Genomic DNA, 27,211 nt, shown 5'->3' on the forward strand with positions numbered 1-27,211 from the left:
TATGAAACTAAAACTGAAAATAAAATCCTTTGTAAATATGACATATTACAGAAAAACAGAAGCCAATATAGTAAAAGGGTAAATAGAAATTCATTCAAAGTTTATTATAGGCTTGCTATGTACTAACATTTTTATACATGGAATATCATAAGAAAGTAATTTTATCCAAAACAAAATGGGAAAAGCTATTTGGACAATGCTTTATCTTGAACTTAACTTCGTAGTCAGTTCTGAAGAAGAGTTTCATCAAAACATTAACTTCTGTCATTTTATTTGTTTCTTGCCTATAACTATTCTCGTCTGTTAGCAAGCCTACAATAAAGACTTTTATATAACATTCCATCAGGGAAATGTTTATCTGTCATTGGACCTATATAAAGATTAAATATGATATTGCAGTAAGCCCTTGAATAGTAGTATTCCTGTTGTGTAGCAGATGTATTTTGTAGTCCTCATAAAATAAATAGCCACATTTATGTATCTGCCTCACATATTTGGTCTCTGAGTAAATATATAATTAGAAAAGATCAGAACAACCCCACAGGCAATATATAAAATCATTTAAAAGCATTCCTTCAGATCAATCTGTTTTTGAACCCTATAATATGAGTCAAGCCTGAGGATAGTAATCTTGAAGTTTTTCTTTTTTGCAGTAGTAGTATAAGTAAGACAAACATCTAAAGCAACTTTTCCAAAGTCTTGAATTGCTTGTATTTAGGAAAAAAATCCACTGGCATTGATCATTTTTACTGCATTAAAAAAAAAAAAAAAAAGAGCATGTGAGGCATCTGAGCATTTAGAGAAGAAAGTAAAATGTCACACAACTTGTAACTTATAAAGCCAAGACTACTAATCAATCCTCAGCTCTTAATCTCAGCAAAATAGAAGAAATCACAATCTATTACAATTAATAAGGCACATATAATATGCATAGAGCTTAAGTACTATATATATCCTAATTGGAGGGGAAGATAAAAAGTTAAAAACAAATATAGAAAAACCACTGTGTCCCCAAACTTGAGATATTATATTTTTAAATTAAACATTAGGAAATAAACATGTATACTTCTCTATTTCGTAGTTCAGTAAAACACATGAGTTGTAGGTTTGCTTGATTCTCATTTTCCTTAAGAATATACAAGGTAGTATCAACTGATAACCAAGGGGATGGTTTTCCTATTAAAAAAAAAAAAAATCTTAAAATAAGCAATTACTACTTACTCTGTCCCCTATCTAAAAAAAGAAGTTAGTAGTTTCTTTCCCCTTTAGATTTCTTTTTAAGAAATCCACAACCCATTTTCATATAGAAACATCATAGCATTTGTAACTATATATGGTGACCTTGCTAGAAATATTCTATCTACTTTCTAAGAATCATAACTTTCTTAAATTTATCAGAAAGCTGAGGTTGCAAGGCAACCAAGTAGCCAGAAATTCAAGGAAAAACAAACCCTTTCAGAGAGCTGAGATCCAAATACTAGCTTACCTGTGAAGAGGCACTCATAGAAAAGATGTCAGACCCCATCTATGTGCTCACAACTCCATAATTTATGTCTCCAGCTAGAATCTTTTCTCTGAACTTTACATCCATATAATCAACTGCCTATTTGACATTTCCACTTGAATATCTATATCTAAAACTGACCTTCCCCAACCCCTTAAAAAAAACTCTCCATCTATACTCCTCTCTCAGGCTCAGTAAATAGTAACTCATCCTTCCAGTTGCCACGCTGCTAGTCAAGCGAAAAATCTTGAAATTATCTTTAACTTTTTTCTTCTCTCACACATCATAGCCAATCTTCAGAAAATCCTATGGTTTACCCTTCAAAATATATCCAGGTCTACTTCTTATCACTTCTACATTCCTGGTTCAAAACATCATCAGTACTATCCTAGTAGTCTACAATAGCATCATAGCTGGCCTCCTTGCTTTCTCTTGGGTACTCTTCAATCTATTTCTAATATAGCAACCTGACTGCTTTTTTTTTTTTAAGATTTTATTTATTTATTCATGACAGACAGACAGAGAGAGAGAGAGGGGGGCAGAGACACAGGCAGAGGGAGAAGCAGGCTCCATGCAGGGAGCCCGATGTGGGACTCGATCCCAGTCTCCAGGATCAGGCCCTGGGCTGAAGGCGGCACTAAACCGCTGAGCCACCGGGGCTGCCCAACCTGATTGCTCTTATCAAAATATGCCAATTATGTCCTGTCTCTACTAAAAATCCTCTGATGGAGTTGAGAGTTGGAATAATGTTGCTCCCAATATAACAACAAGAAAAAGTACATGAACTAGAAAATCATATTTTTTTGAACTCATCAGAGCTGAGGTCTCAGGGCAACCAAGGATCCTGAAAACCAAGAAAAGACACCTTTGCAAGAAGAGAGGAGATGCAAGCATTGGCTTATCTCTGGTACAGCACAGAAGACAAGATGTCATGCACCATACAAGTAGAAGAAGAGAGACCAGAAAAAATACTTGAAGAAATAAAGGTAGAAAATTTTCAAAAAATAATGAAAGACAAGAAGCCAAAAAAATCCAAGCAGAGTAAATACAAACAAATGAACCTCACAATAACAGCACTAACAAGAAAAACGCAAGCACCTAGACATATATTCTAACAGTTATATTAAAGATAAAAGAGAAAATCATGAGGGCAGCCATGGGGAAAATCCTCCTATGCTTCCTCATTTCTCTCAGAAGCCCAAGTCTTCATTATGGCAAAAACAAACAAACAAACAAAATCAGCTCTACCTAATTTTGTCCTGGTTCCTCCCTGTCCTCATCTCCTACTTCATTCCTTCATTCTCCTACCTTATTCTACCCATCCTAATCACCTTGCTGTTCTAACTCTCTCTCTCTCTCTCTCTCTCTCCAGGCACACTGTCACCTCAGAGCCTCTGACGGAGTATTCCCTCTGTGTGGAATGCACTGCCACTTCTACTCTTCACCTCTCCTTTCCACCAGCCCTACATCCATAAGGCTTATTTCCTTGCCTTCTGTGGAAGACAGCAGAAATGGCTGCCTTCTCTGTAATCACAGCCCACTGCAATTTGACTTTGCAGCTCCTCCAACAAGAGATGAAGTCTATTTCTCTATCTTATAAATCTGAACTTGCTTTGTTACTTGCTGTGAACAACAGAATATAGCAAAAATAATGTGCCAGTTCTGAGCCCAAGGCTCAGGAAGCCCTAAGTGCTCTTGCTTTTTCTTCCTTTTTTTTTTTTTCTTTTTAAGATTTTATTTATTTATTCATGAGAGACACAGAGAGGGAGGCAGAGACATAGGAAAAGGGAGGAGAAGCAGGCTCCATGCAGAGTGCCTGATGCGGGACTCCATCCCTGAACTCTGGGATCACACCCTGAGCCAAAGGCAGACACTCAAACGTTGAGCCGCCCAGGTGTCCCTGCTTTTTCTTTCAAATCCCTGTTATACCGAGAGAACAAGTCCAGGCTAGCTCACTAGAACGTAAGAGATTATATGAGACAGAGTCAAGTTGTCCCAGCTAAGACCTCATATAGAGCAAGCCCAGCCAAGTCCAATAAAGCCAACTATGAGCTAATCTGCTGTTGATCACAGATGCATGAGTGAGTCCCCCAGAGAAAAGCAAAGCCCAGGTCAAAACAAGATATCTAGCAAACCTGCTTACAAGTGAACAATTGTTTAAGTCACTGAGTTTTGGGGTAATTTGTTATATAGCAGTTGATAATTGATACACCTCTTTCAAAGTCTTTGCTCAAATGTCAACTTCTTAATGAAGCATACACTAACCACTCCATTACAATGGCAACTCATATTCCCTCAGTATTCACAATGCCCTATCCCTCTCTATTTTTCCCATAGCACTTAGCACTTTCTAACATAGCATATCATTTACTCTTTATTACGTTTTGTATTTATTGTTAGTTTTTCCCACTAGAACATTAAGTTTATAAGGGCAAGGATTTTTGTCTTTTTTGTACTCTGATGTATCCTAAGCACCTAAAGTGTTACTTTAGGATATATTAGGTCCTCAATAAATAACTAATAAGTGAAAAGAGGATCTTGCTCTTAAGAATATGCAGAATTGAGCAGACCTGGTGGCTCAGCGGTTTAGCATCGCCTTCAGCCTGGGGCATGATCCTGGAGACCTGGGATTGAGTCCCATGTCAGGCTCCATGCATGGAGCCTGCCTGTGTCTCTGCCCCCCCCCCTCATGAATAAATTTTTTTTAAATCTTTAAAAAAAAAACAAAACACTACCAACCACCAAAATGTCGTAAGTATCCCACGATATACACTGAAAACCATTCAAATCTCTATTTTAGGAGGCAAAAAGAATGGAGTGGGAAAGAATCTTCTAGTAATAAATTATGTTCTTGGGCAGCCTGGGTGGCTCAGCGGTTTAGCGCTACCTTCAGCCCAGGGCATGATCCTGGAGACCTGGGATCGAGTCCCACGTTGTGTTCCCTGCATGGAGCCTGCTCCTCCCTCTGCCTGTGTCTCTGCCTCTCTCTCTGTGTCTCTCATGAATAAATAAATAATATCTTAAGAAAAAAAAAGATTTAAAATAAACATGTTCTTATGTAAACACAATAAAAGAAAAAGAAAAATTGATACTTAGAATGATGAACATTAAAAGGATATCTAGGGAAAGCACCCCTATAGACATTTTCCCTAATTAAAAATTATATAATAACCATTTTATTTTTTTATAATAACCATTTTAGACAGGCTATTAATTTGTATCCAGCATTTATATACTAAAAAAAAATTAATGTGAATGCAGTGATTATTAAGAAAGGTTGTTGAAGTCATATGACATAGGACTTTGAGGGTATTCAAAAATATTTGCACTGGGATGCCTGGGTAACTCAGCGGTTGGGCACCTGCCTTCGACTCAGTGAATGATCCCAGGGTTCCAGGATTGAGTCCCGCATCGGGCTCCCTCCGAGGAGCCTGCTTCTTCCTCTGCCTATGTCTCTGCCTTCTCCCCGTGTCTCTCATGAATAAATAAATAAAATCTTAAAAACAAAATTGTTTGTATTTCGTATTGCTCCAAATTATGTTTCTACATAACTTCTCTTAAACATATTAATTTAAAAAACTGACAAATGGAAAAGCTAAAAATTAATTAGTAAATAAAAAGTTCATTCTGTGTCATGAAGAAACCAGGGTACACTTTGTTCTTGTTTTTAAATGATTTAAAATAGGGGATCCCTGGGTGGCTCAGCGGTTTCGCGTCTGCCTTTGGCCCAGGGCACAATCCTAGAGTCCCGGAATCGAGTCCCGCGTTGGGCTCCCAGCATGGGGCCTGCTTAGCCCTCTACCTGTTTCTGCCTCTCTCTCTATCATAAATAAAAATAAATTAAAATAATAATAAAGCCACTAACTTTAATAAATAAATAAATAAATGATTTAAAATAAAACATGCTTTAAATATACATGAAAAGAACTTAAATACTTTGTAAAATATAATAACACAGTCAAAGTATAAACTAAAGCTTTCTTTCTTGAAATGTATGTAACCAGGATGGCTGGGTGGCTCAGTGGTTAAGCGTCTGCCTTTGGCTCAGGGTATGGCCCCAGAGTCCTTGGATCGAGTCCCCACATCAGGCTCCTGGTGAAAAGCCTGCTTCTCCCTCTGCCTGTGTCTCTCATGAATAAATGAATAAAATCTTAAAAAAAAAAAAAAAAACTAAAAACACAAATTTATTCTAAAAAAAAAAAAAAAAAAGAAAGAAATGCAACCATGTTTCTTAGGTACATTTTCTTCAGTAAGGCTACCAAATACTTACATAAGTATTTTCAAAGGGAACATGAAATGATATTTTTAAAAATACAAGAAAAATTTAAACTTGCCTTCAACTTGACTCAGGTTTAATGGTTTAATTGTTAGATAAACCATGGATCTCTGAACTATTTGCATCCTATATTGATGACTAATGATTTCACCATCTTCTTCTAAGAAAAAGCAACCTTTTGATTGTACACACAGCCATTCCTGAAATGAAGGAAAAAAAATTTTTCAAACATTTATTAAATGTTTCCAGCATGCAGAGTAATAAAGAGAAACCTGAGGAGGATATAAAAGAAATGTCAAATAGAGCCACTGACTTCCAGGAATTTGTGACATCATTAAGAGGTAAAAACAACACACCAAATAGGCATAACACAATTCAATTATAATTGACAGTACTATATGGTTAGAACAAGAAAATAATTACATGTGCAAAATAATAACTCTAATTCCTAAAATAATGCCTGGCACATTGTAGGTACTCAATGGTATCTGACTGATGGGATGGTGGGGTGGCCATCAATGTAAACTGAGAGGGCAATCTACGAACTGTATCTTGAAGGGTTAGTGGAGTTTAGATAGTGAAAAGCTAAGAAAAAACATATGGAAAGAAAAAAGAAAAATAAGGTTCATGACAGTGGAAGAAATACTGAAACAAAGTAATAAATAAAAATGCTGCTACAGGGGCACCAGGTGGCTTAGTCCATTGAGTGTCGACTCTTGGTTTTGGCTCAGGGCATGATCTCATGGGTCTTGGGATCAAGGACCTGCCCCACCTCCCACCCTGATCAGGCTCTGCATTCAGTGGGAAGTCAGCTTGTGGATTTGCACCTGCCCTGCCACCACTCACATGCTCTCTCTCTCAAATAAATAAGTATTTAAAAAAAATACTGCTACCACAATTAGGGCAGGATTAGTGCTTGGAACATACTAAAGATGACTAAGGACCGCTGAAACTGATGTCAAAAGGAAAAGTGATGACTTTGTATTTAAAAGTTAATGTATATGACAACCAAAATAACTGTTTCAAGTCCAGGTAACTAAAAGAACACTGAATAAGTTTTACAGCTATAGAAAAATGCTGATAAACATTAGTTTAGAGAAAAGTTTTTCTATATGATTTATTCTGCAATTTCTGACTAGCCAAATCCCTTCTGATTGAAACTAATAGCTCTATAAGGGATCTCTTAACCAAAGAGATATAAAAAATATAAAGAGATATAAAAATAAAAAATAAAACTCAAAGATGATGCCATATGTAGAAAGTTGGGGAAGCCCGGGTGGCTCAGCAGGTTAGCGCTGCCTTTGGCCCAGGGTGTGATCCTGGGGACCTGGGATCGAGTCCCACATCGGGCTCCCTGCATGGAGCCTGCTTCTCCCTCTGTGTCTCTGCCTCACTCTCTCTCTATGTGTCTCTCATGAATAAATAAATAAAATCTTAAAAAAAAAAAGTAAAAAATTCTCCACTGAAGGTATGAGGAATTTTGCCATTGCCATATGTACAAAAATGGTCTTTAATTTATTATTAGGCTTGTTTACCTATAATGTAAAATATACTTCTGTTCTACTCCTAATGGCTTCCAAACATATTTATAAGGTTTTGAAGGGACTTTAAAAAAATTATTTTGAAAAATTATCTGGAAGGATATTTAGGTAATAAGGCCAAGATTTCACTAATATTAAGAAAGCTACTGAAAAGGTATGCATTAGATGTGAATAATAAAATAAAAAAATACCAGTAATCCCTAATAGAATTATCTACTACGGCACTAAAAAGGTGAGAACAAACATAATTACATTAAGATTTCTTTCCTTTTTTAATGTGTCAAGATTTTATTTATTCGAGAGAGAGAGCAAGCATGAATAAGGGGAGGGACAGAGGGAGAAGCAGACTCCCTGCTCACTGAGCAAGGAGCCCAATGCAGGGCTTGATCCTAGGACCCTGAGATCATGACCTGAGCCAAAGGCAGATGCTTAACCGTCTGAGTCACCCAAATGCCCTGAGACTGACTTCTTACTAACTTCTTTTAAAGGCTAAATTATCCTAACATGTATTTATGCATCATTTTGCTCTTGTACAAATGGTAATTAATTTCATATTTAATATTATTTTCATAGTATCAAAATACACTTAAAATTAGAAAATTTAAAAATAGGGGAAAAAATCTCCATAATTCTATCATCCTAGTTTGATTTCCATGTAATCCATCCTAATACTGGCTTTACATAAAAACCCATTATTTACATTCTAATTAACCTTTTTTATATTATGTCTTTTCCATTTAATGTCATATCCAAAATATTTTGCTATTAAAAAATAAGAACAAGTTGGGAGGACTTACATATCCTGATTTCAAAACTTACTTCAAAGCTACAGTAATCAAAACAGTGTAATACTGGCATAAAGACAAATATATAGACTAATGGTATAAATAGGCCAGAAAAAAATTCTCACATATATGGTCAGGTAATTTTCAACAAGAATGCCAAGACCAGGGGCATCTGGATAGCTCAGTCAGTTAAGCCTCCGACTCTAGGTTTTGGCTCAGGTCATGGCCTTATGATCATGAGAGCTGGCCCAGTGCCAGGTTTTGTGCTTTGCTCAGAGTCTGCTTGTCCTTTTCCCTTCCCTTCTAAATCCCTACATCCCTATTCCTGCTCACATGCAGGATCTGTTTCTAAAATAAATAAACAATTTTTTTTTTAAAGGATACTAAGACCATTCAATAGGAGAAAGGACAATCTGGTCAACAAATGAGACTGGGAAACCTGGATATACAAGTGCAAAATAATTAATTTGTACTCTTACCTTATACCATATACAAAAATTGATATAAAATGGATCAAATACCTAAATATAAGTACTAAAACTAAAAAACTCCAAGAAGGAAAGAGTAGAAAAGCTTCATGATATTGGATTTGGCAATGATTTCTTAGAGATGACACCAAAAACACAGGCTAGAAAAAAATACAAACTGGACTTCATCAAAATTAAAAACCTTTGTGCATCAAAGGACACTATCAACACAGTGAAAAAGCAGCCCACAGAATGGGAGAACATATTTACAGTCATATATCTGAAAATGAATTAATATCCAGAATATATTAAAAACTTACAACTCAACAGCAAAAACCTAAAAAGCCCAATTAAAGAATAGTCTTAAGACTTGAGTAGACATTATTCCAAAGAACATACCAGATGGCCAATAAGCACATGAAAAGATACTCAATATCGCATCATTAGGGAAATGCAAACCAGAACCACAATGAGCTACTCCTTCCTACCCAATAGGATGGCTATTAAAAAAAAAAAAAAAAAAAAGCTAAAAACACAAAAAATAACAAGTGCTGACAAGGACGTGGAGAAATTGGAACTCTTGTACAATGCTAGTAAGAATATGAAATGTGAAGTCACTGTGGAAAAGTTTGTCAGTTTCCCCCAAAATTAAACACAGAATTATTATATGATCCAGCAATTCCATTTCTGGATATATATTGAAAAAAGAGACTCAAACAGATATTTGTACACCCATCTTCATTGCAGCATTATTCACAACAGCCAAATGGGAAGAATCCAAATGTCTACTGTTAGATGAATGGATAAACAAAATGTAGAATATACATACAAATGTAATATTATTCAGCCTTAAAAGGGAATAAAATTCTAACATATGCGCCACATAAACACTGAAGACACTCTAAGTGAAGTAAGCCAGACACGAAAGGACAAATATCGTATAATTCCACTTATATGAGGTATCTAGATTAGTTAAATTCAGAGGCAGAAAGTAGAGCATTATTTGCCAAGAGTGGAAAGAGGAGGAAATGGGGTTACTGTTCAATGGGTAAACAGATTCAGTTGGGGATGATGAAACGCTTCTGGAGATGGATAGTGGTGACAGTTGCACAACAATGTGAATATATTTAAATGCACAGAACCATACACTTAGAAATTGTTAAAACGGAAGATTTTATGTTATGTATATTTTTCCACAATTAAAAAAAATTTTGCTAAGCAATATTTAAATTTTTTCAACTTAACTGGTTCTATAATTACTCATTGAGTTGGTATACCATTACTTATTTCTAAAATATTAGATATTTAGGTCATTTCTAATTTCTCTCAGTATAAATAATAATAAAATGAAGACTACTGGGCAGCCCAGGTTGCTCAGAGGTTTAGCACCGCCTTTGGCCCAGGGTGTGATCCTGGAATCCTGGGATCAAGTCCCACATCTGGCTCCCTGAATGGAGCCTGCTTCTCCCTCTGCCTGTGGCTCTGCCTCTCTCTCTCCCTGTGTCTCTCATGAATAAATAAAATATTTTTTTAAAAAATGAAGACTACTTTGTCCAAATGCTTTTCCTTTCATGAATAGTATCCTTCAAAAGAACTCCTAGGCCAAAAGTATACACACTTTTAAGGCTAATGAAACTGATCCAATTTTATAATACTATCAACAATGTAGAATGTTAACAATTTTGTCACTACCATAACTTGGCCAGTAGTATTATCATTTAAAAAACTGGGTGACGGAGAGCACCTGGGTATCTCCATGGGTTGAACATCCAATTCTTGATTTCAGCTCAGGTCATGATATCAGGGTCCTGGGATGAAGCCCTGCACCAGGCTGTCCGCTAAGCAGAGAGTGTTCTGGAGATCCGCTCTCTCTTTCTGTCTCCTTCTACCCCTCCCCCAGCTTGTGCTCTCTCTGTCTCTCAAATAAATAAATAAATAAATAAATTTTTAAAAAATTTAGTGGTGGTAGGGAATGATTTCTTAAGTGTGGGTATATAAAATATTCATTATAGCATTCCACATATTTTTGTATATGGTATTGCATCACTTTACATTAATGCAGTTAAGAATGACATAACAATTAAAATGGTAGTGAAACAACTTTGCATTAATTTGAATTTCTCTGATTACTAGCAAGATTGAACTTTTCCCCATGTGTTTGTTTTTGTCTCATTTTGTGTGAAATGTCTACTCATCCTCTTATTTTCTTAGCTCTATCACAGACTCAGTAGTTTTGTTACATATTTTAATAAATTCTTTTGATTTAGATGATGACTACCCTTTGTAAGCTTTGATATATGTATTTTCTCTGTTTTCTCTTATTTTAGTTTTGGTTACTTTTAAACTTATGTAAGTTTTTGATTTTTATATTCTTCTTTGGAGATTTCTTCTTAAACTGAATTTTAAGAAATTACCATTATTGCTGAACTATTACTCAAGCTTTCAGTCAGTCATTAATCACAAGCACTGTCACACCTTTGGGGTATAAAAGATATGTGTACTTTTAATTCTGAGAAATTAAAATGTGACCTTAAATTATTGAAATTCATCTTCGTAAGTATATTGCCCATGACAGAAACGAGTCATTATATATATTTCAACAACATTCCTATGAGGCAATAAGGGGTAGATATAAATTAGTCATTTTAATAAACAGAGAAATTAAGGTACCCAGAGGTTATAAAGAATCTGAATTTTACAAGAAGTTTGTAGAAATATTAGGTCGACAGTCTAAGACTTTTGGATCAATGCTTCTAGCATTAGATCATGTTTCCAAAACAAAATATACTCTGGATACTAAATTCTAAATTTTTATAACTCAATGAGGCTCAAATAGGGGCTTGAGCCAGAAGTTCAAATTCAAATATTAATGATGAGTAAGAGTGTATACAGATTTTCACATAGCCTTCCTGTGAATCCCTTGGATATGAATTTATTAAGGACTAACAACAGATGCTGACATTACCTCAAAGCCAATTGACTGTAATATAATCAACACAATCCTAGATGCTTACAATTGTTACAGAGAAGAAAGGGAAAGATATACTCACATAGTATTTAGACAAGTTACCATTTGAGATAGTTTGAATTAAGATTCTGACATCAAATGGAAAACATGTTTTCCTTTCAAATCAATTTTGACTATAGCATTATCAAATGGAGTTTCATCTCAAATATTTTATAAATATGTTTTTATCATCACCCATCTGGAATGGTAAGGGATATTAGTTTAGAATTATAAAATATTTAAAGTAGAAGAAGTATAAAAAGCAATCCAAAGTCCAGGGCAGCCCCGGTGGCGCAGTGGTTTAGCACCGCCTGCAGCCCAGAGTGTGATCCTGGAGATCTGGGATCGAGTCCCATGTCAGGTTCCCTGCATGGAGCCTGCTTCTCCCTCTGCCTGTGTCTCTGCCTCTCTGTGTGTGTGTCTCAATAAATAAATAAAATCTTAAAAAAGAAAAAAAAAAGCAATCCAGTCCAGACTTCTCTTTTGATGGAAGTCTGAAAAATAAAGGAATTTACTTGACAAAATTCTCCTTGATTGCAGAACCAAAGCTGGATCTAGATCTCATTACTTTCTCTCTAAACTACCAGCTATATTTAAAATTCTGTTCTTTTTCACACTTAAATATTGGCCATGATTTTTTCAAAAACTAGTATGTAAAGAAAGTTCATGTTAAAAAGAAAGCTCATGTTTATAAAACTACTATAATAAAATATAAGAAAACATTGTCATTTGGAATTACCCACATATTTAAATGTTAAGATAAACATAATTATCTGGGTTCCTTATTGAAAAATGCAGATTCTTTAATAGCTGGAAAATCTGTATTTAATCATGGGTGTAGTAGCCTTCTCCCCCACGGTTAAAAAAGTGTTTAAACTAAAAAATAACAGGCGTACCTCAGAGATATATTGCAGGTTTGGCTCCAGACCATTCAATAAAATGAATACCACAATAAAGCAAGTCAAACAAATTTTTTGTTTTCCCAGTGCATATAAAAGCTATGTTTACACTATACTATAGTTTAAGCATGCACTATACTATAGTTAAGCATTATGTCTAAAAAAAATGTATATACCTTAATTAAAAGATACTTTATTGCTAAAAAATACTGATCATTTAAACTTTCAGTAACTCATAATCACTGATCAGAGATAACCATAACAAATATAATGAAAGTTTTATTATACTTTTAAGAATACTACAAGAATTATCAAAATGTGATACAGAGACACAAAGTGAGCAAATACTGTTGAAAAATGGTACCAACAGACTTGCTTGACACAGGGTTGCCATAAACCTTCAATTAAAAAAAAAATGCAGGGACTGGCTCAGTCAGAGGTACATGCAACTCTAGATCTAGGGGTCATGAATCTGAGCCCTATGTTGGATGTAGAGCTTACTTACATGAATAAAACCTTTTAAAAATGCAATATCTGTGGAGTGCAATAAAGTGAAATGTAATAAAATGAGGCATGCCTGTAATGCATTTTGCCTGGTACACTGATAGTGAACATAATAATTTCTGACATTTGAGAAACTCAAATGTAAGAATTTTTCCATGTGCGTATTATACTTCTTGGGGGCAGTGCCATGGGCTGGCAGGAGATGGCTTTACATGGGGAGTGGGTTTAAACATTATTATTGGAGGTCTTTCCTAAATTCCAGTTTTAGAAAAAGTACAGAAAGGAAATTTTTAAGTTTCCTTGGAAATATACTACTAATCTAGATACTACAATACATGGTTAAGAAGGCTGTAAAAAGGGATGCCTGGATGGCTCAGCAGTTAAGCATCTGCCTTCAGGGTTCCAGGGTGTGATCCTGGAGATCCAGGACTGAGTCTCATGTGGGGCTCCCTGCTTCTCTTTCTGCCTATGTCTCTGCCTCTCTCATGAATGAATGAATGAATGAATGAATGAATAAATAAAATCTTAAAAAAAAGAAAGCTGTAAAAAGGTGGAACAGCTATTATAAAATAGAAAAAAGACAAATGCCACATTATTTATATCAAGCTTCAATGTAACAATCAGATTATTCTAATACTGAATAATGACTACTAGAATTTGTAGCTCTCCTGCATAAAAGGAAGCAAATTCTTAAGATCTGCCAGAGTTATTAAAAACCCAATGTTTATTCAATCTAAATTTCTTTAAAACAAATAGACTTTTAATCACACAAAGCTTTTCCTCTAGAACTTAGACTAAAATGTTATAACTTAAAAGAAAAAAGTACTGATAAAGTGGCTGGCTCATTCAAATAAATCAACTTGAAAGGATTATAGATTAAGTTGACAGTTTGAGTATTATGAGAAAAATGGAAGGAGGCTGAGTTTTTTAAAAAACTATTAGAATGACAAGAGTAAGAAATTTTACGTGTGATACAGTTTTTTTTAAACAGTATAAAGCAGAAATAAAATAGTAGCTTGTAATTCTTACACAGGGCATAAGGTGGTGCTATATTCTACCAATTCAGGTAAATTTATATAAAAGGAAAAAGAACTATTAACTCATTTGTTATATACAAATTTTATTTATTTTAAATCACAATGTATAAGGAAATGCTGAAAAGCACAAATTAAAAATAGTTGAGTTGAAAATGCTACCTATCAAAAAACTTAAATGTATCATCAGTAAAGTTACATTTTTCTTGGAAAGCTGTAGAGAATGTAATTTGTTTTGACACACAATTCTATATTATTATTAAAGTTTTAGGTGAGGTAAAATTATTAAGCTGTAGATCTAGCATAGACTTAGAGGAATTTATATGTATTGCCATCTAACTGACAAGCTGAATTGATCATCATTTTGAAAATATGAGAAACTTTTATAACAAAATTATTTAGAGACTTCACAAAAATTCAGACAATATTTAAACTATTTATATTTGTATTGTTATACACATAGACATAAATAAAGCAAATGTTATACAACATATTATACACACATATGCATATGTTCTAGAACATTTGTGTTTTATACTCTATCAACACATATTTAAAACACATTCTAGGAGCCTGTATGTAGGAAGTATTGCATCTCTGGAGTTTAACTCATGGTTTGGGTTTTCTCTAACTCTAGTTTTTTCTAGAATTAGAGAAAATTCTAGTCTATTTTCTCTATTCTTCTCTCAAAGAAAAACTCCTGACATTCCTTGCACACTACAAAACCTAAGCAGACAGAATTCAGGATTAGAAAAATAGTGATGAAGTACTTATATGTGATCTATAGAAAAGCTCCTGTAATTCACATTCTTCACTAATTGTGTGAATTTGTAGTTTAAAGTCTGGTTTATGCATACCCCATTTCAACAATTTTCTAAGTTCTGAAAAGAACTTCCTCTGTCCTAATTCCATAATTCTCTACTCCACATGAAATTCAGGTACTCAAATTTGTTTAAAATAAAGTATTTGAACATAATTAATAGTTCTAGTAATTTACTCTATCAAGCTCAATTAAAATAAATCACACTTACACTAAGTGTAATAAGTCAGTCAGAAAAAGACAATTATACACTTTCATGCATGTGGAATTTAAGAAACAAAAGAGGATCATAAAGGAAAGGAGGGAAAAATACAAGATGAAATCAAAGAGGGAGACAAACTATATAAGAGACTCTTAATCATAGGAAACAAACTTGAGATTACTGCAGGGGAGAGGGCAGAGGTATAGGGTAACCAGGTGATGGATATTAAGGAAGGCAAGAGATGTAATGAGCACTGGGTGTTATATAAAGACTGATGGGGGGAGCCTAGGTGGCTCAGTCCATTAAGCATCTGCCTTATGCTCAGGTCATGATCCCAGAGTCCTGGGATCCAGGCCTGCATCAGGCTCCCTGCTCTTGCTGGGAGCTTGCTCCTCCTTCTCCTTCTGCCTGCAGCTAGCTCCCCCTGCTTGTGCTCTCTCTCCCTCTTTCTGTCAAATAAATAAATAAAATCTTTTAAAAATATTAAATTATAAAAATAAAATTTATGAAATTTATTTTAAAAATTCAAAGTAAAATGCAAACAACTGAATCATGCTAAAAAAACAGAATTTTTTTAATTTACAGATTTAAAAAAAATCATTTCAGCTCATCTAAGAAATACCAGATAGTAAACAATAGCGGGCAGTATCATGATCAGAAATAGGATATAAAAAGTCAGGTAGGGATCCCTGGGTGGCGCAGCGGTTTGGCGCCTGCCTTTGGCCCAGGGCGCGATCCTGGAGACCCGGGATCGAATCCCACATCGGGCTCCCGGTGCATGGAGCCCGCTTCTCCCTCTGCCTGTGTCTCTGCCTCTCTCTCTCTCTCACTCTCTCTCTGCGACTATCATAAATAAATAAAAATTAAAAAAAAAAAAAAAAGTCAGGTAAATTATATAAGTAATATGAAGATTATGAAGTATTTCCAAAATGCTAAATTTTATATGAAAGCCACAGAATTTAAAAGTAGACAGTATGCCATCTTCTTTTAATCATTAAATTCTTCTAGTATCTTTTACTTAATTCCTACTTGTCATCAGCACCCTTCCATGCTTCTTGAGTCTTAAATGCAAAATGTTGTCTTTTGTTACACAATCACTACGGCCTATAGACTAATTGTGACATTGTCTGTGAGATCTGTCCCTTCTGTGGAGCCTGGGTGGCTCAGTCGGTTAAACCATTAAGCATCTACCTTCGGATCAGGTCAATGATCCCAGGGTACTGGGATTGAGCCCCAAGTCAGGCTCCCTCTCTCCCTGCCTGCCACTCCCATCTGCTTGTGCTCTCTCTCTCTCTCTCTCTGTCAAATAAGTAAATAAAATCTTTAGGAAAAAAAAAATCTGTCCCTTCCTTATTATGTTCAGCCTACTAACCTAGGCTGAGCTGACATCACTTTGTATCAGGATGTCTCTATTAGCTTTTCAGATAGTCTCTCTAAATTGAGGTCTCCATATACAACATATATAGCATAAGTTCTTTATATTTTCATCATATCATTCCCATATAAATATCTACACTTATTTCTTAGTTCTCTAATAATATTAGTAACAATATTACTTATTAAAGTGATTATTACTATGTTCTTGGCACTGAACAAGTGCTAAATGCTTAATACATGTGAGATGATTTAAATCTTTCAAAAACACACTAAGCATAATTATTCTCAATTTATAGATAAGGAAACTGAGACTCAGAAGGATTGTTGACTAACTTACCAAAGATCACACAGTTAATATACTATGTGACAAAGCTAAGATTTAACCCAAGCTCTTAATCAGCATCTAAAACAGTGCTTGGCACAGTTACCAGTCAATAAATATTTGTTGAATAAATGAAATACTATGCTGGACTACCTTGGTATAATAATAAAAGTCAAGTAAATTTTTTATTTTTTAATATAATATACATGTTTTATACCAAGCAAAATAGCTGGCATATATTACCTTTTTAATGGTATTTTTTGAGTTGAACTACATTAAGAAATTGTATTGATCAAAAAAAGAAAGAAACTGTATTGCTAAGGGCCCAATTAACAGGAACACGAAACTGAGAAAAAGCCTTATTACGATTTTAATATAATCCATATTAATATTTTTGTCTTTACACTGGGTAAAATTATTTGTTTATACTTTTGAATTATGTAACCCACAATTATTTAACTAAGTTAATTTTATGAGCATTTAACTTAGTTGCAAAATACAGAAAGCTTTCATTGGTGGAAAATAATATTGTCAGAACACTAAATATTGTGTGTGAACATTTTGGACATGCACATGAAATTGCTTAGGGTGTAGAGATTCCTAAACAGTCTGAACAAAATTCCTTGGAGATAATGTTTTAAAATTTTAATATAGAACAAATGTCACTCTCTAGCAATTTAAAGATATAAGGGACTTCAGAGTTCAATAACAAATACAGAGTTGTTATTTGAAACAAAAATGTAGCCCTTGAGAACAATCAGTTCAGTTTTCTAACAGCAGTTACAGTATGTGGTCATAACCATTTTTCCCCCTTTTACAGAGGTCTCTAGGTACACATTTTTAATGTATCCTAGCAGTTTCCAGTTAATGTTTTATATTTCTGTAGCTATTATTTTCTGTTGAAAGAAAACTAGTAAAGGTTGAGTCTAAAAAGGGAAAACAAAGGAAGAAGATCAATATTAACACTCCACAAATATTGACTTAGTAAAGTGACTTTGTTGTCTTTCTCTCACAGGAATTGATATTGAATGAATGATTTATTTATAAGAAATACCTATGGAAACTATTTGTTAAACAAAACTTAAAAATTGCTTGGCAAAGTACATAATCAGATAATTCTTCAGGTTCAAAAATTAAAGGATCATCATTTTCAAACTAAAGACCTTTTAATAATATTCTTATTCATCATTTTTACTTTAGTATTATTAAAATAGACATAGGTAGAAATGCTGTAATCCAGAGAAATATCTCAAGAGAATTATTCACAAACTTTACTGGTTCTCTGTAGACACCAAATAGTTACTTATAAACTTAATGTCAAATTTTTTTTTAGAAAAAGTCTTACCTATTAATTTAAAATACTCTACCTTTGGGGTGCCTGGGTGGCTCAGTTGGTTAAGTGTCTGACTTCAGCTCAGGTCATGATCTCAGGGTCCTGGGATTCACCCCCAAGTCAGGTCTCCCTGCTCAGCAGGGAGAGTGCCAGTCCCTCTGCCCCTTCCCCTGTTCATGTATGCACTCTCTCAAATAAAAAAATTAAATCTTAAAAAAAAAAAATATATATATATATATATGTATATGTATATATATACATATATATAAAATACAATACCTTTATTGAGTCTGGCTCAGTTAACTTTGAGTTTCGGTTGCTATTAACATCCATGGTAATTGTAAAGGAAACAGATGTTTTGAACTTTCTGGTTGCTGCCAGTAGAGAACTCCTCATATCACCTGTAACAAGTAATAGTTATTTGGTCTCACATTATGAAAAGTTGTCAATACTAAGTCTGTTTCTAAACAGTGTAGCAAAAAACTACATGTGCATTAATTTCCTTCTTTTTGTTCTTCCTATTGAAATAAGTTAGAAGTTTCATATTTATCAGACTTTAATGGTCCCTAATATATTGGCTACTAATAAGGTTCTATATTTCAACATGTCACTCTTACCCTAAAATTTTAGTTTTAACAAAATATAATAAGCATAGCCAGGTCAAGTTCCATAATAAAATTTTTACTTCAATAGATTTTTATAGCTGAGAGTCTAGAAATAGTAGCTAACAAAAGTTGGATTCTCATTTATCATTAAGATAGTAGACAAATATACCCGAATATGACTGTTCATTCTTTTTTTTAATTTATTTATTTTTATTTATGATAGTCACACAGAGAGAGAGAGAGAGAGGCAGAGACACAGGCAGAGGGAGAAGCAGGCTCCATGCATCGGGAGCCCGATGTGGGACTCAATCCCGGATCTCCAGGATCGCGCCCTGGACCAAAGGCAGGCGCCAAATCGCTGCGCCACCCAGGGATCCCTGACTGTTCATTCTTGATCAAGAAATCCTTAGTGTCAAAAGTAAATACCTTTATTTGAGAATGTTTCCTGATCAGTTTTTCTTATGGTTCTAGGCGATGGTTTTGGTACTGGTGATGGGTCCCTTTCAGGGGATCCTTCAATGTGGCTTCCAAACTGTTGACGCCTCAGTTTACTATCAACCTCCAGTTTTTCCACAGTAGTTTTGAGACATTGCTCATTGGTTGTCATATATACTTTACAAAACTACAGGAAATAAAAAAGTAGTCCAGTGGGTGGAACATTCAATCATACATCTACGAAGAGGCAAATGCACATTAGTAGGCAAGGGATAGACTGATAGATGGCATATATTTCCTATTGAACTTGGTTACTCATTTTATTTTCTTGAATCAGACTGACCACCCTCAAGTGACCTAGTGAAATGCAGCCACGATTCAATGAGGAGGTCATACTCTGAGTGAAAATAAAATGTTACACAAAGAGAGGTGATTTATTATTTTTTTATAAGACATGTGTAGACTTGAGTTGAGTTTTTTTCTAAATAATTTTTTATGATTCTTCCACCCCAGAAAAGGTATATTCCTGGAGTCTCTATGTTTGAGCATGTGTCTGCTGTGTGTGAGCACATGCATGTATTTTACCTTTATTATTTCAAATACAGTCATCAGATTACAAAACTCTTCAGATTTAATTTCAGGTACAATTTCTACACAACATATTCAGTGTGTCACTGCCAATATTAAAAAGATGTGCCCCTTTAAAAATTCACAGGATGACCACTGGGTGTTATTCTGTATGTTGGCAAATTGAACACACTACTGGACTACTTTTTTTATTTTAAAAAAATAAAATAAATAAAATTGCAAAACATAAAAAAAAGAAAAAAATAAAGTCTGTTTTGCCTGAAAAAAAATTAAAAAATAGAAATAAAAATTCTTCTCCTACACGGTATACAAATTTACATTAACATGAACTGACGTACCTTGATATAGTCAAATTTGCCATCAGCATTTACATCTGCCAAACTTATTATAGCATTTACTTCTTCTTGAGTCATCTTCTCACCTCTCTGAAAAAACAAAATTTATTTTAAAGCAACATGAATATCACTTTGTTACGTGGGGGAACAGGGAGAGTGGAAATTCATTTTAATCTTTTCTACAAGTCAGTTTGAATATATAGTTTCATTATAAATCTCAGAATGAGTATTATGTCAAACAAGAATGAAACTTATATAAAATAAAATTTCATGATTCTATTAAATTTTGTAAAAGTATAAACTTCAGTTTACTAAATTTCAACAATATATATCATATATCCAGTAATAATATTACCACTGAATTTAGGGTAATGATAATTTCTCACAGTTTATCAAGAATCAGAATGGATTCCCAATCCCATTTATACTTTGTTTCTCTTTTACTTACATATATGAACCTGTTCTTGAATTACAAAAAGTTCTGGGCAGCAAATAATTGCAAAGGAACACAATGGGACTGCAACAGGGGTTCAATTTTATACTTTATGTTTTATTTACAAAGCACCTTTCATCCAGAAGGATCCTTAAGTACTTTATAAACAACATGTATGTGATTCATTTCACCTGCCAATGAAATAGTTATTTTTAATGTGGCCTTGGTAGCTAAAGCTAGATTCCAAATAGTTTTGCTAGCAATTTGCATATTACAAAACTGTTTCACAAATCTTACCTTTGTTAGAAGTTTATAAAGGTCAGTGAGTAAAATAGAGCCATTATCATTTACATCTAATTGCTTAAAAGATTTTAGTAGTTCTGCTTTTGAAGTAGGTTTTTCTTTCCTTAAAATTATACAAAAATCATCAAAATTCAGTTTGGCAGTTTGAGGAGTCCAATATTTATTAATGGTTTTTTGGGATGGATTTCTTCCTGCATGCTGTAGAGCTGCCCAATAAAACAAGTGTTATTTGTTATCATAACATTGGAATTGGTATCTAAGTGTCTTTTTTCTTTAAATCATTATACACTACAATATAATACAGAAGTACATGCACACACCTTTGGGGTTGATAATCTACTGATATCAATGCATGCCTGACTTTCAAAAATGAAAAAAATACATATGTTACCAGATACAGATTCTTGATCTATTAATGCCAGAATTAAATACATTTTTTCTTATTCTGACAGTTGGTTCTCAACCTACATTAACTATAACATCTGATTTACTTTGTAAAAGTGCTTGGAAGAAAAAAAAAGATTAAAAACCACCATCCACTTAATTGTTTTGAATACCTAAGAATAACCACAAAAAGCATAAATTATTACCTTTCCTGGCCTAACAAATACCTTAATGAAATGAGGAAATCATTAATCTGAGAAAATTATTGCCAACAAGTCATGATATCTAAAATGTTCATTATTGCTAGATAGTAAGGTTTCAAGAATATTAATCATGTCACAAAAGTCAAATACATGCACAAAATTTATCTATGAGCAGTTATAGCCTTGCTAAAAATCAAGAATGTCAATATAGTTTGAGAGAAGGCTATTATGGAGATGCAATGGTTAAATTACTCTTGATTTTTAACCAGAATCTTTAAAAGTCTTATAACAAGTTATTCATGAGATATTCTTGTTTTAAAAGGCATGCCCTTATTATATATGTGAATGGCAACAAATTACGATGTGAGAAAAGCTATTTGTATGTCATACACACTAAAATATGATGGTTTTAAATAACTGTATTCTGTACAGTTTAAAGGAAGTAAATTGGTAGTTTGAACATAAACAAATCTCTACATATTAAGATATAATACCATCTAAAATGAATCAGTGATTAAGTTTCCCAAGCACAGAGGAAGGAAGTAATAAAATTTTAAAGGTATAACTATCCTGAACTATGCTACCAACTTCTATTATAAAACCTCATATTGGGCATTTCTAACTATCTTAGGTAAGATTTTACAAGATCTGGGCATTATCAACTAGCACTAAAAAAATGATAATCTGGATAGTCTACAATATAATGAATAAGGACTAATATATATAAAACAATTTTTAAAAATATCCTCAAGGAAATAGAAACTAGAGCAAGGTAATAAATACAGACATTTGTGAGTCCATTATATTGAACATTCATTGTGTATGAGAATACAGGGGTGTTTGTTTTTTTCAGAGACTCAAACTTTTTGGTTCCTAAATTTTATAATCTAAACAGAAGTCCACACTTGAAGTATAAAATCTGTACCCAAGGTCATGATTTATGGTTAGTAACAGATTAGAAGTCCACAGACTAAGAGAAATGTTCCCATCCTCCAGATTATGACAGTACAGCATACCTAGACAATTTAAACTTTGGTTAGAGAAAAGGAAACAAGACAATCATCTAGAGCTAATAGAGCTAACAGAAATTACACCTAGAAAGTCTTTGCGGAAATTTCTAGCAATGGAGATAATATAAGTTTTTTTTTTATTTCCAAAGGTTTATTTTGGATGTAGACAAAAGCCCCGATTACCACACTGCCCTAGGAATGAACAAAAGGTAAGTATTTTGTCTAGCATAAAAATGGACAATTCCAGGGGAATCCCTGGGTGGCTCAGCGGTTTAGCGCCTGCCTTCCGGGATTGAGTCCCACATCAGGCTCCCTGCATGGAGCCTGCTTCTCCTCTGCCTTTCTCTCTGCCTCTCTCTCTCTGTGTCTGTCATGAATAAATAAATAAAATCTTAAAAAAATGGACAATTCCATAATTCAGCTATTATGAGAATCAGGGAAAAGATAAATGTGTTTTTAGGATCTCCAGCCAACCTCCATCCTTTAAAAGATAAGAATAGGGCAGCCCGGGTGGCTCAGCGGTTTAGCGTCGCCTTCAGCCCAGGGCCTGATCCTGGAGACCCAGGATCGAGTCCCACATCAGGCTCCCTGCATGGAGCATGCTTCTCCCTCTGCCTGTGTCTCTGCCTCTCTCTCTCTCTCTCTGTGTCTCTCATGAATAAATAAATAAAATCTTTAAAAAAATAAAAATATAATAAAAGGTAAGAATACAAGTACGACTTAAATGAAGTCATGATTTGAAGTCAAAAGTCCATGTGAAAGAAAATACTGGGGTGCCTGACTGGCTCAGTGGGTGGAGCATGCAACTCTTGATCTGGGGGTCATGAGTTTGAGCCCATTAGGGCTGGAAATTACTCAAAAAAAAAGGAAGAAAGAAAGAAAGAAAGAGAGAAAGAAAGAAAAAGGGAAGGAGAAAGAAAAAGAGAAAGAAAGAAAGAAAGAAAGAAAGAAAGAAAGAAAGAAAGAAAGAAAGAAAGAAAGAAAGAGAGAGAGAGAGGTTAAGTGTTTGGCTCTTGGTTTCAGCTCACGTCATGATCTCATGGATCATGGGATCAAGCCCCATGTTGGCTCCATACTCAGAGGGGAGTAGGCTTGAAGATTCTTTCCCTCTGCCACTCCCCCTACTCATGCACTCTTTCTCTAAAACAAATAAATCTTTAAAAGAAAAAAAAAAGAAAATGTTATTTTCTGTACAGCTTTGGGAAAATGGGTGTGTAACTCTTTCCCACAAGTGGCACTCAGCATACACTTGATGCTATGTTCAATAACAAAAATAGGGTTTGGGGCACCCAGGTGGCTCAGTCAGTTAAGCATCCAAATCTCGATTTCGGCTCAGGTCATAATCTCAAGGTTGTGAGATCAAGCCCCACATTGGGGTCTGTGGTGGGCATGGAGCCTGCTTAAGATTCTCTCTCCCTCTTCTGCTCCCCCTCCAAAAAAAACAAAAACAGTTTTTAAATATACTATTAATTACAAAACAACTTTCTCAGAATAAAATTGATTATGCCTAAACATGTACTCAGTAAGTAGACAGTGTCATATCTAAGAAACTATACTAAGAAACTATACTAAGGTATAACTTAGCAATTACTAATCTAACTAAATTTCTACTTTTAGAATTACTTGCCCATTATTATGTCTAATAATAGTAAAAACCTGTAACTATAAACGTTTAAAGGCTTACACCAAAATACCAATCTTTTGCTACGGTTTACTTTAAGCTTTGACATGAGTACCTGTATTATCTATAAGTTAAAGGAAAAAAAAAAACTATAAACCTCTAGTAATGGTACTATTCTATCCAACCTTGAAATGGAAAGTCAAAGCATATGTTATATGCATAAGTGGCAGAAAGATACAGATGAAAGACATAGTAATAAGAAAGATATCACTGCTGCACTCTACTTTATAAAACTCTAGATTATCTGAACTCAATTATTACACACTAAAGAGATAAACACTGAATAATCCAGATAATTCTCTGAGAGCACCTTAGTAATTCGTATACTCATTGATTCGCAAACTAAATGCCATAATAATGAAAGTCAGGCTAAACTTTTAAACAGGAGATTCATGATCTCAGACTACTTTCAAAAGAATTTTTAAAAACCTAAAATTATAGTTTATAATAAAATATAAATTTTAATCTTTTCAATTTTCATATTCCCCAATATGGACTTCCTCAAATAAGATCTTATTGCATACTAACCCAAGACATTATTGCAAAAATATGTCGGAATTTTTCTTTAAGGAAATCACTTGTAACAGTTGGCAAAATAACTGTTTCTCTATTCATAAAGTTATTAGCCTTGATGAAACTGACATGAGTATTCAGTATTATCTGGTATTGTTTACATTCTCTTGAGAGTAAAGACCTCTAAGTCACTTGATATACCTGGCAAGGACAAAATTCGTTGGGTTTGAGGGATGCTTGCAACTAGAGAAATTTTAGATATGACCATGAAGAGAAGCAAAAAAAGACCCAACTTCTCCACCCACTAAAAACAAACAAAAAGCCAACACTCTTTTAAAATTTTACTTATTTCCTAATATTTATCTTTTATAATCATTTAACCCATTTTTATATATTCTTTACATTTTCCCCAGCATAGGTCGAATTCAGGCCAGTGATTCAGATGCCAAGTGTTTTAAATTCTATTATAGGGAATCCCTGGGTGGCTCAGTGGTTTAGTGCCTTCCTTTGGCCGGGGGTGTGATCCTGGAGTCCTGGGATCGAGTCCCACATCGGGCTCCCTGCATGGAGCCTGCTTCTCCCTCTGCCTGTGTCTCTGCTTCTCCCTCCCTCTGTGTCTCTCATGAATAAATAAATAAAATCTTAAAAAAATTCTATTATAAATCTCAAGTTACCAAATAAGAATTTTTTTAAAAATATTTTTAAGCAAGTAATTGATAGAAGCTCTAAAAATACTAATCTAGTCTGTATAAACATTGAATGTTTTATTTTGAAGCTACCAGAATATATGAATATATAAAATGCACAAAAGCATAATGTAGTTCCACTGCTCAAGCTTCCCTAAGAAATTAGGATGATGTAACAATGTAATTTTTACTCCTGTCTTTCTGATCTATTAACTTTCAACAAACAAGGCAAAATACATATATTTTAAGGAAAAATTTACCCAAGTAAAGTTGTTCTTTAGAAATAATGTTTTCTAAGCTGCTTTTAAAAACAGTTAAGTAGGCAGCTCTACAATTCATATAAAATATCTCTTCTTCAGTTAGTGGAAATCTCTTTGTTCGAGGACTTTCTGAAAGCGCTGACTTCTGACTGGAGAAAGATGCATCTCTTCCTGGACTGATGGCCATTCTATTAGAAAAGGATTTAAAAATTTCAGTCAGTGTTAATCCCCTAAAATGTCAATGTTATCTTGCCATTCAAATGGGGGGAAGGGGAATCAAAGCATTAAAGTTTTCATATGTGTGGAAAAAAGACATAATATGCATACAGTTATATTATTATATGCTAAATTAGAATAAGACTTTGCCAGTTTATATATATATATATATATATATATATATATATACATGTATATATCAAATATCTAGTATATAGAAACATAGAAATCAACTGAGTGGAAATACATATAGAAAAAATATATATAGGAGAACAAGAATAAAGCCAAAGCAAAGCTGTAATATAATGCAAAAGAAGTATCATAGAGCAAAGGCAAAGCACACAGCAATACTCTCAAAATAAGAGGATAGTAATTTGGGGCACCTGGGCAGCTCAGTCAGTTAGGCATCTGCCTTCAGCTCAGGTCATGATGCTGGGGTCTTGGGATTGAGCTCAGTGGAGAGCCTGCTTCGCCCTCTCCTGCCCTCCTCCCAACTTGTGCTTGCTCTTGTTCTTGTACTCTCAGATAAATAAATAAAATCTTCTAAAGAGAGAGGACAGTAAGTTAAGTCTTCATAGGGTTGTCATGAGGATTAAATATGTGTAAAGCATACAGAACAGTGCCTTGCACATAATAAGTGCTAAATAAACTTTGAAAGAGTGGAACAGCAGCAATAATGAGAATTTGGATGTAATGTGACTGGGAGTTGGCCATCACCTCAGCAGTATCAACCAGGTCATTTCACCAACATCTCAATAATGCAGGCGCACATTTTGAATGAATTTTTTGGGATCCCATTTATAGCATTATCCTGAGATTTTACTGCATTTGTTACTAATAATGTGTGGGGTTACATAGCACCTCATCTCATAAGGCTTAAAGAACTATCCTATATCTTAATGTATCCTTATCACTGCGGTCAGGTATCTTTTGTCCCTTTTACAGGTAAGGAAATTGAGGGACAGAGATGTCACCCAGCTAGCGGTTAAGTATCAAGAGGCAGTAAATTCTGGTAACAGTTTCTTCTTTATTAACGTGAATGAAGGCTTCTTGTACAACAGTTAGCTACGAGGCACTAAATTGTGCTGGTGGTCTAACAGCTTCCAACATTATTTTACCCAGCTTTGACTTCTAAAAATACATTCCAACCTAATAAATTGAATATTTCAAGTTCAACAATAAGACGACACAGGTAGGGTCCCCTTCAGGACTCATTGGATTCTTACTCAGGAGGCCTAAATCACTTGCACCTTCTTGAATTATATAGGTCTTTTACACTTGGGAAAGAAAGATAATAATCGCTTATCATGGATGAAGTACCCTATTTATAATACACAGACTGCCTGCCTGACACTTTCATATTACACCAGATTTAGAAGGACCCCATAGGGATGAGGTGTCACAGTCTGCTTCCTGCAAATTGATATCACTGTAATTAAGCATCAGTTTTAAACACATATGCGTGCACGCAGCTCCTCACCAAAGTGG

General features: G+C 34.4%; 1 protein-coding gene across 4 annotated transcripts in view; it reads right to left on the reverse strand.

Moving 5' to 3' along the window:
• The window catches only part of EFCAB7 (EF-hand calcium binding domain 7), a 46,839-nt gene that overhangs the window by 18,704 nt on the left and 924 nt on the right, over nt 1–27,211 (reverse strand). For 2 of the 4 annotated variants that reach the window (XM_041772004.1, XM_041772003.1), the window contains exons 2-8: nt 25,508–25,695; nt 20,765–20,976; nt 20,038–20,124; nt 19,103–19,298; nt 18,351–18,472; nt 5,839–5,980; nt 1,067–1,176 (exon numbers count right to left, since the gene is read on the reverse strand). In XM_041772004.1, coding sequence (XP_041627938.1) covers nt 1,067–1,176; nt 5,839–5,980; nt 18,351–18,472; nt 19,103–19,298; nt 20,038–20,124; nt 20,765–20,976; nt 25,508–25,695 — 1,057 coding nt within the window. The remainder of the gene's footprint in view (nt 1–1,066; nt 1,177–5,838; nt 5,981–18,350; nt 18,473–19,102; nt 19,299–20,037; nt 20,125–20,764; nt 20,977–25,507; nt 25,696–27,211) is intronic. The other 2 variants (XM_041772006.1, XM_041772007.1) reach the window with 2 other exon arrangements.

The sequence above is a fragment of the Vulpes lagopus genome, chromosome 10 (assembly GCF_018345385.1).
Source record: "Vulpes lagopus strain Blue_001 chromosome 10, ASM1834538v1, whole genome shotgun sequence".
In the NCBI taxonomy this organism is placed as follows: domain Eukaryota; kingdom Metazoa; phylum Chordata; class Mammalia; order Carnivora; family Canidae; genus Vulpes; species Vulpes lagopus.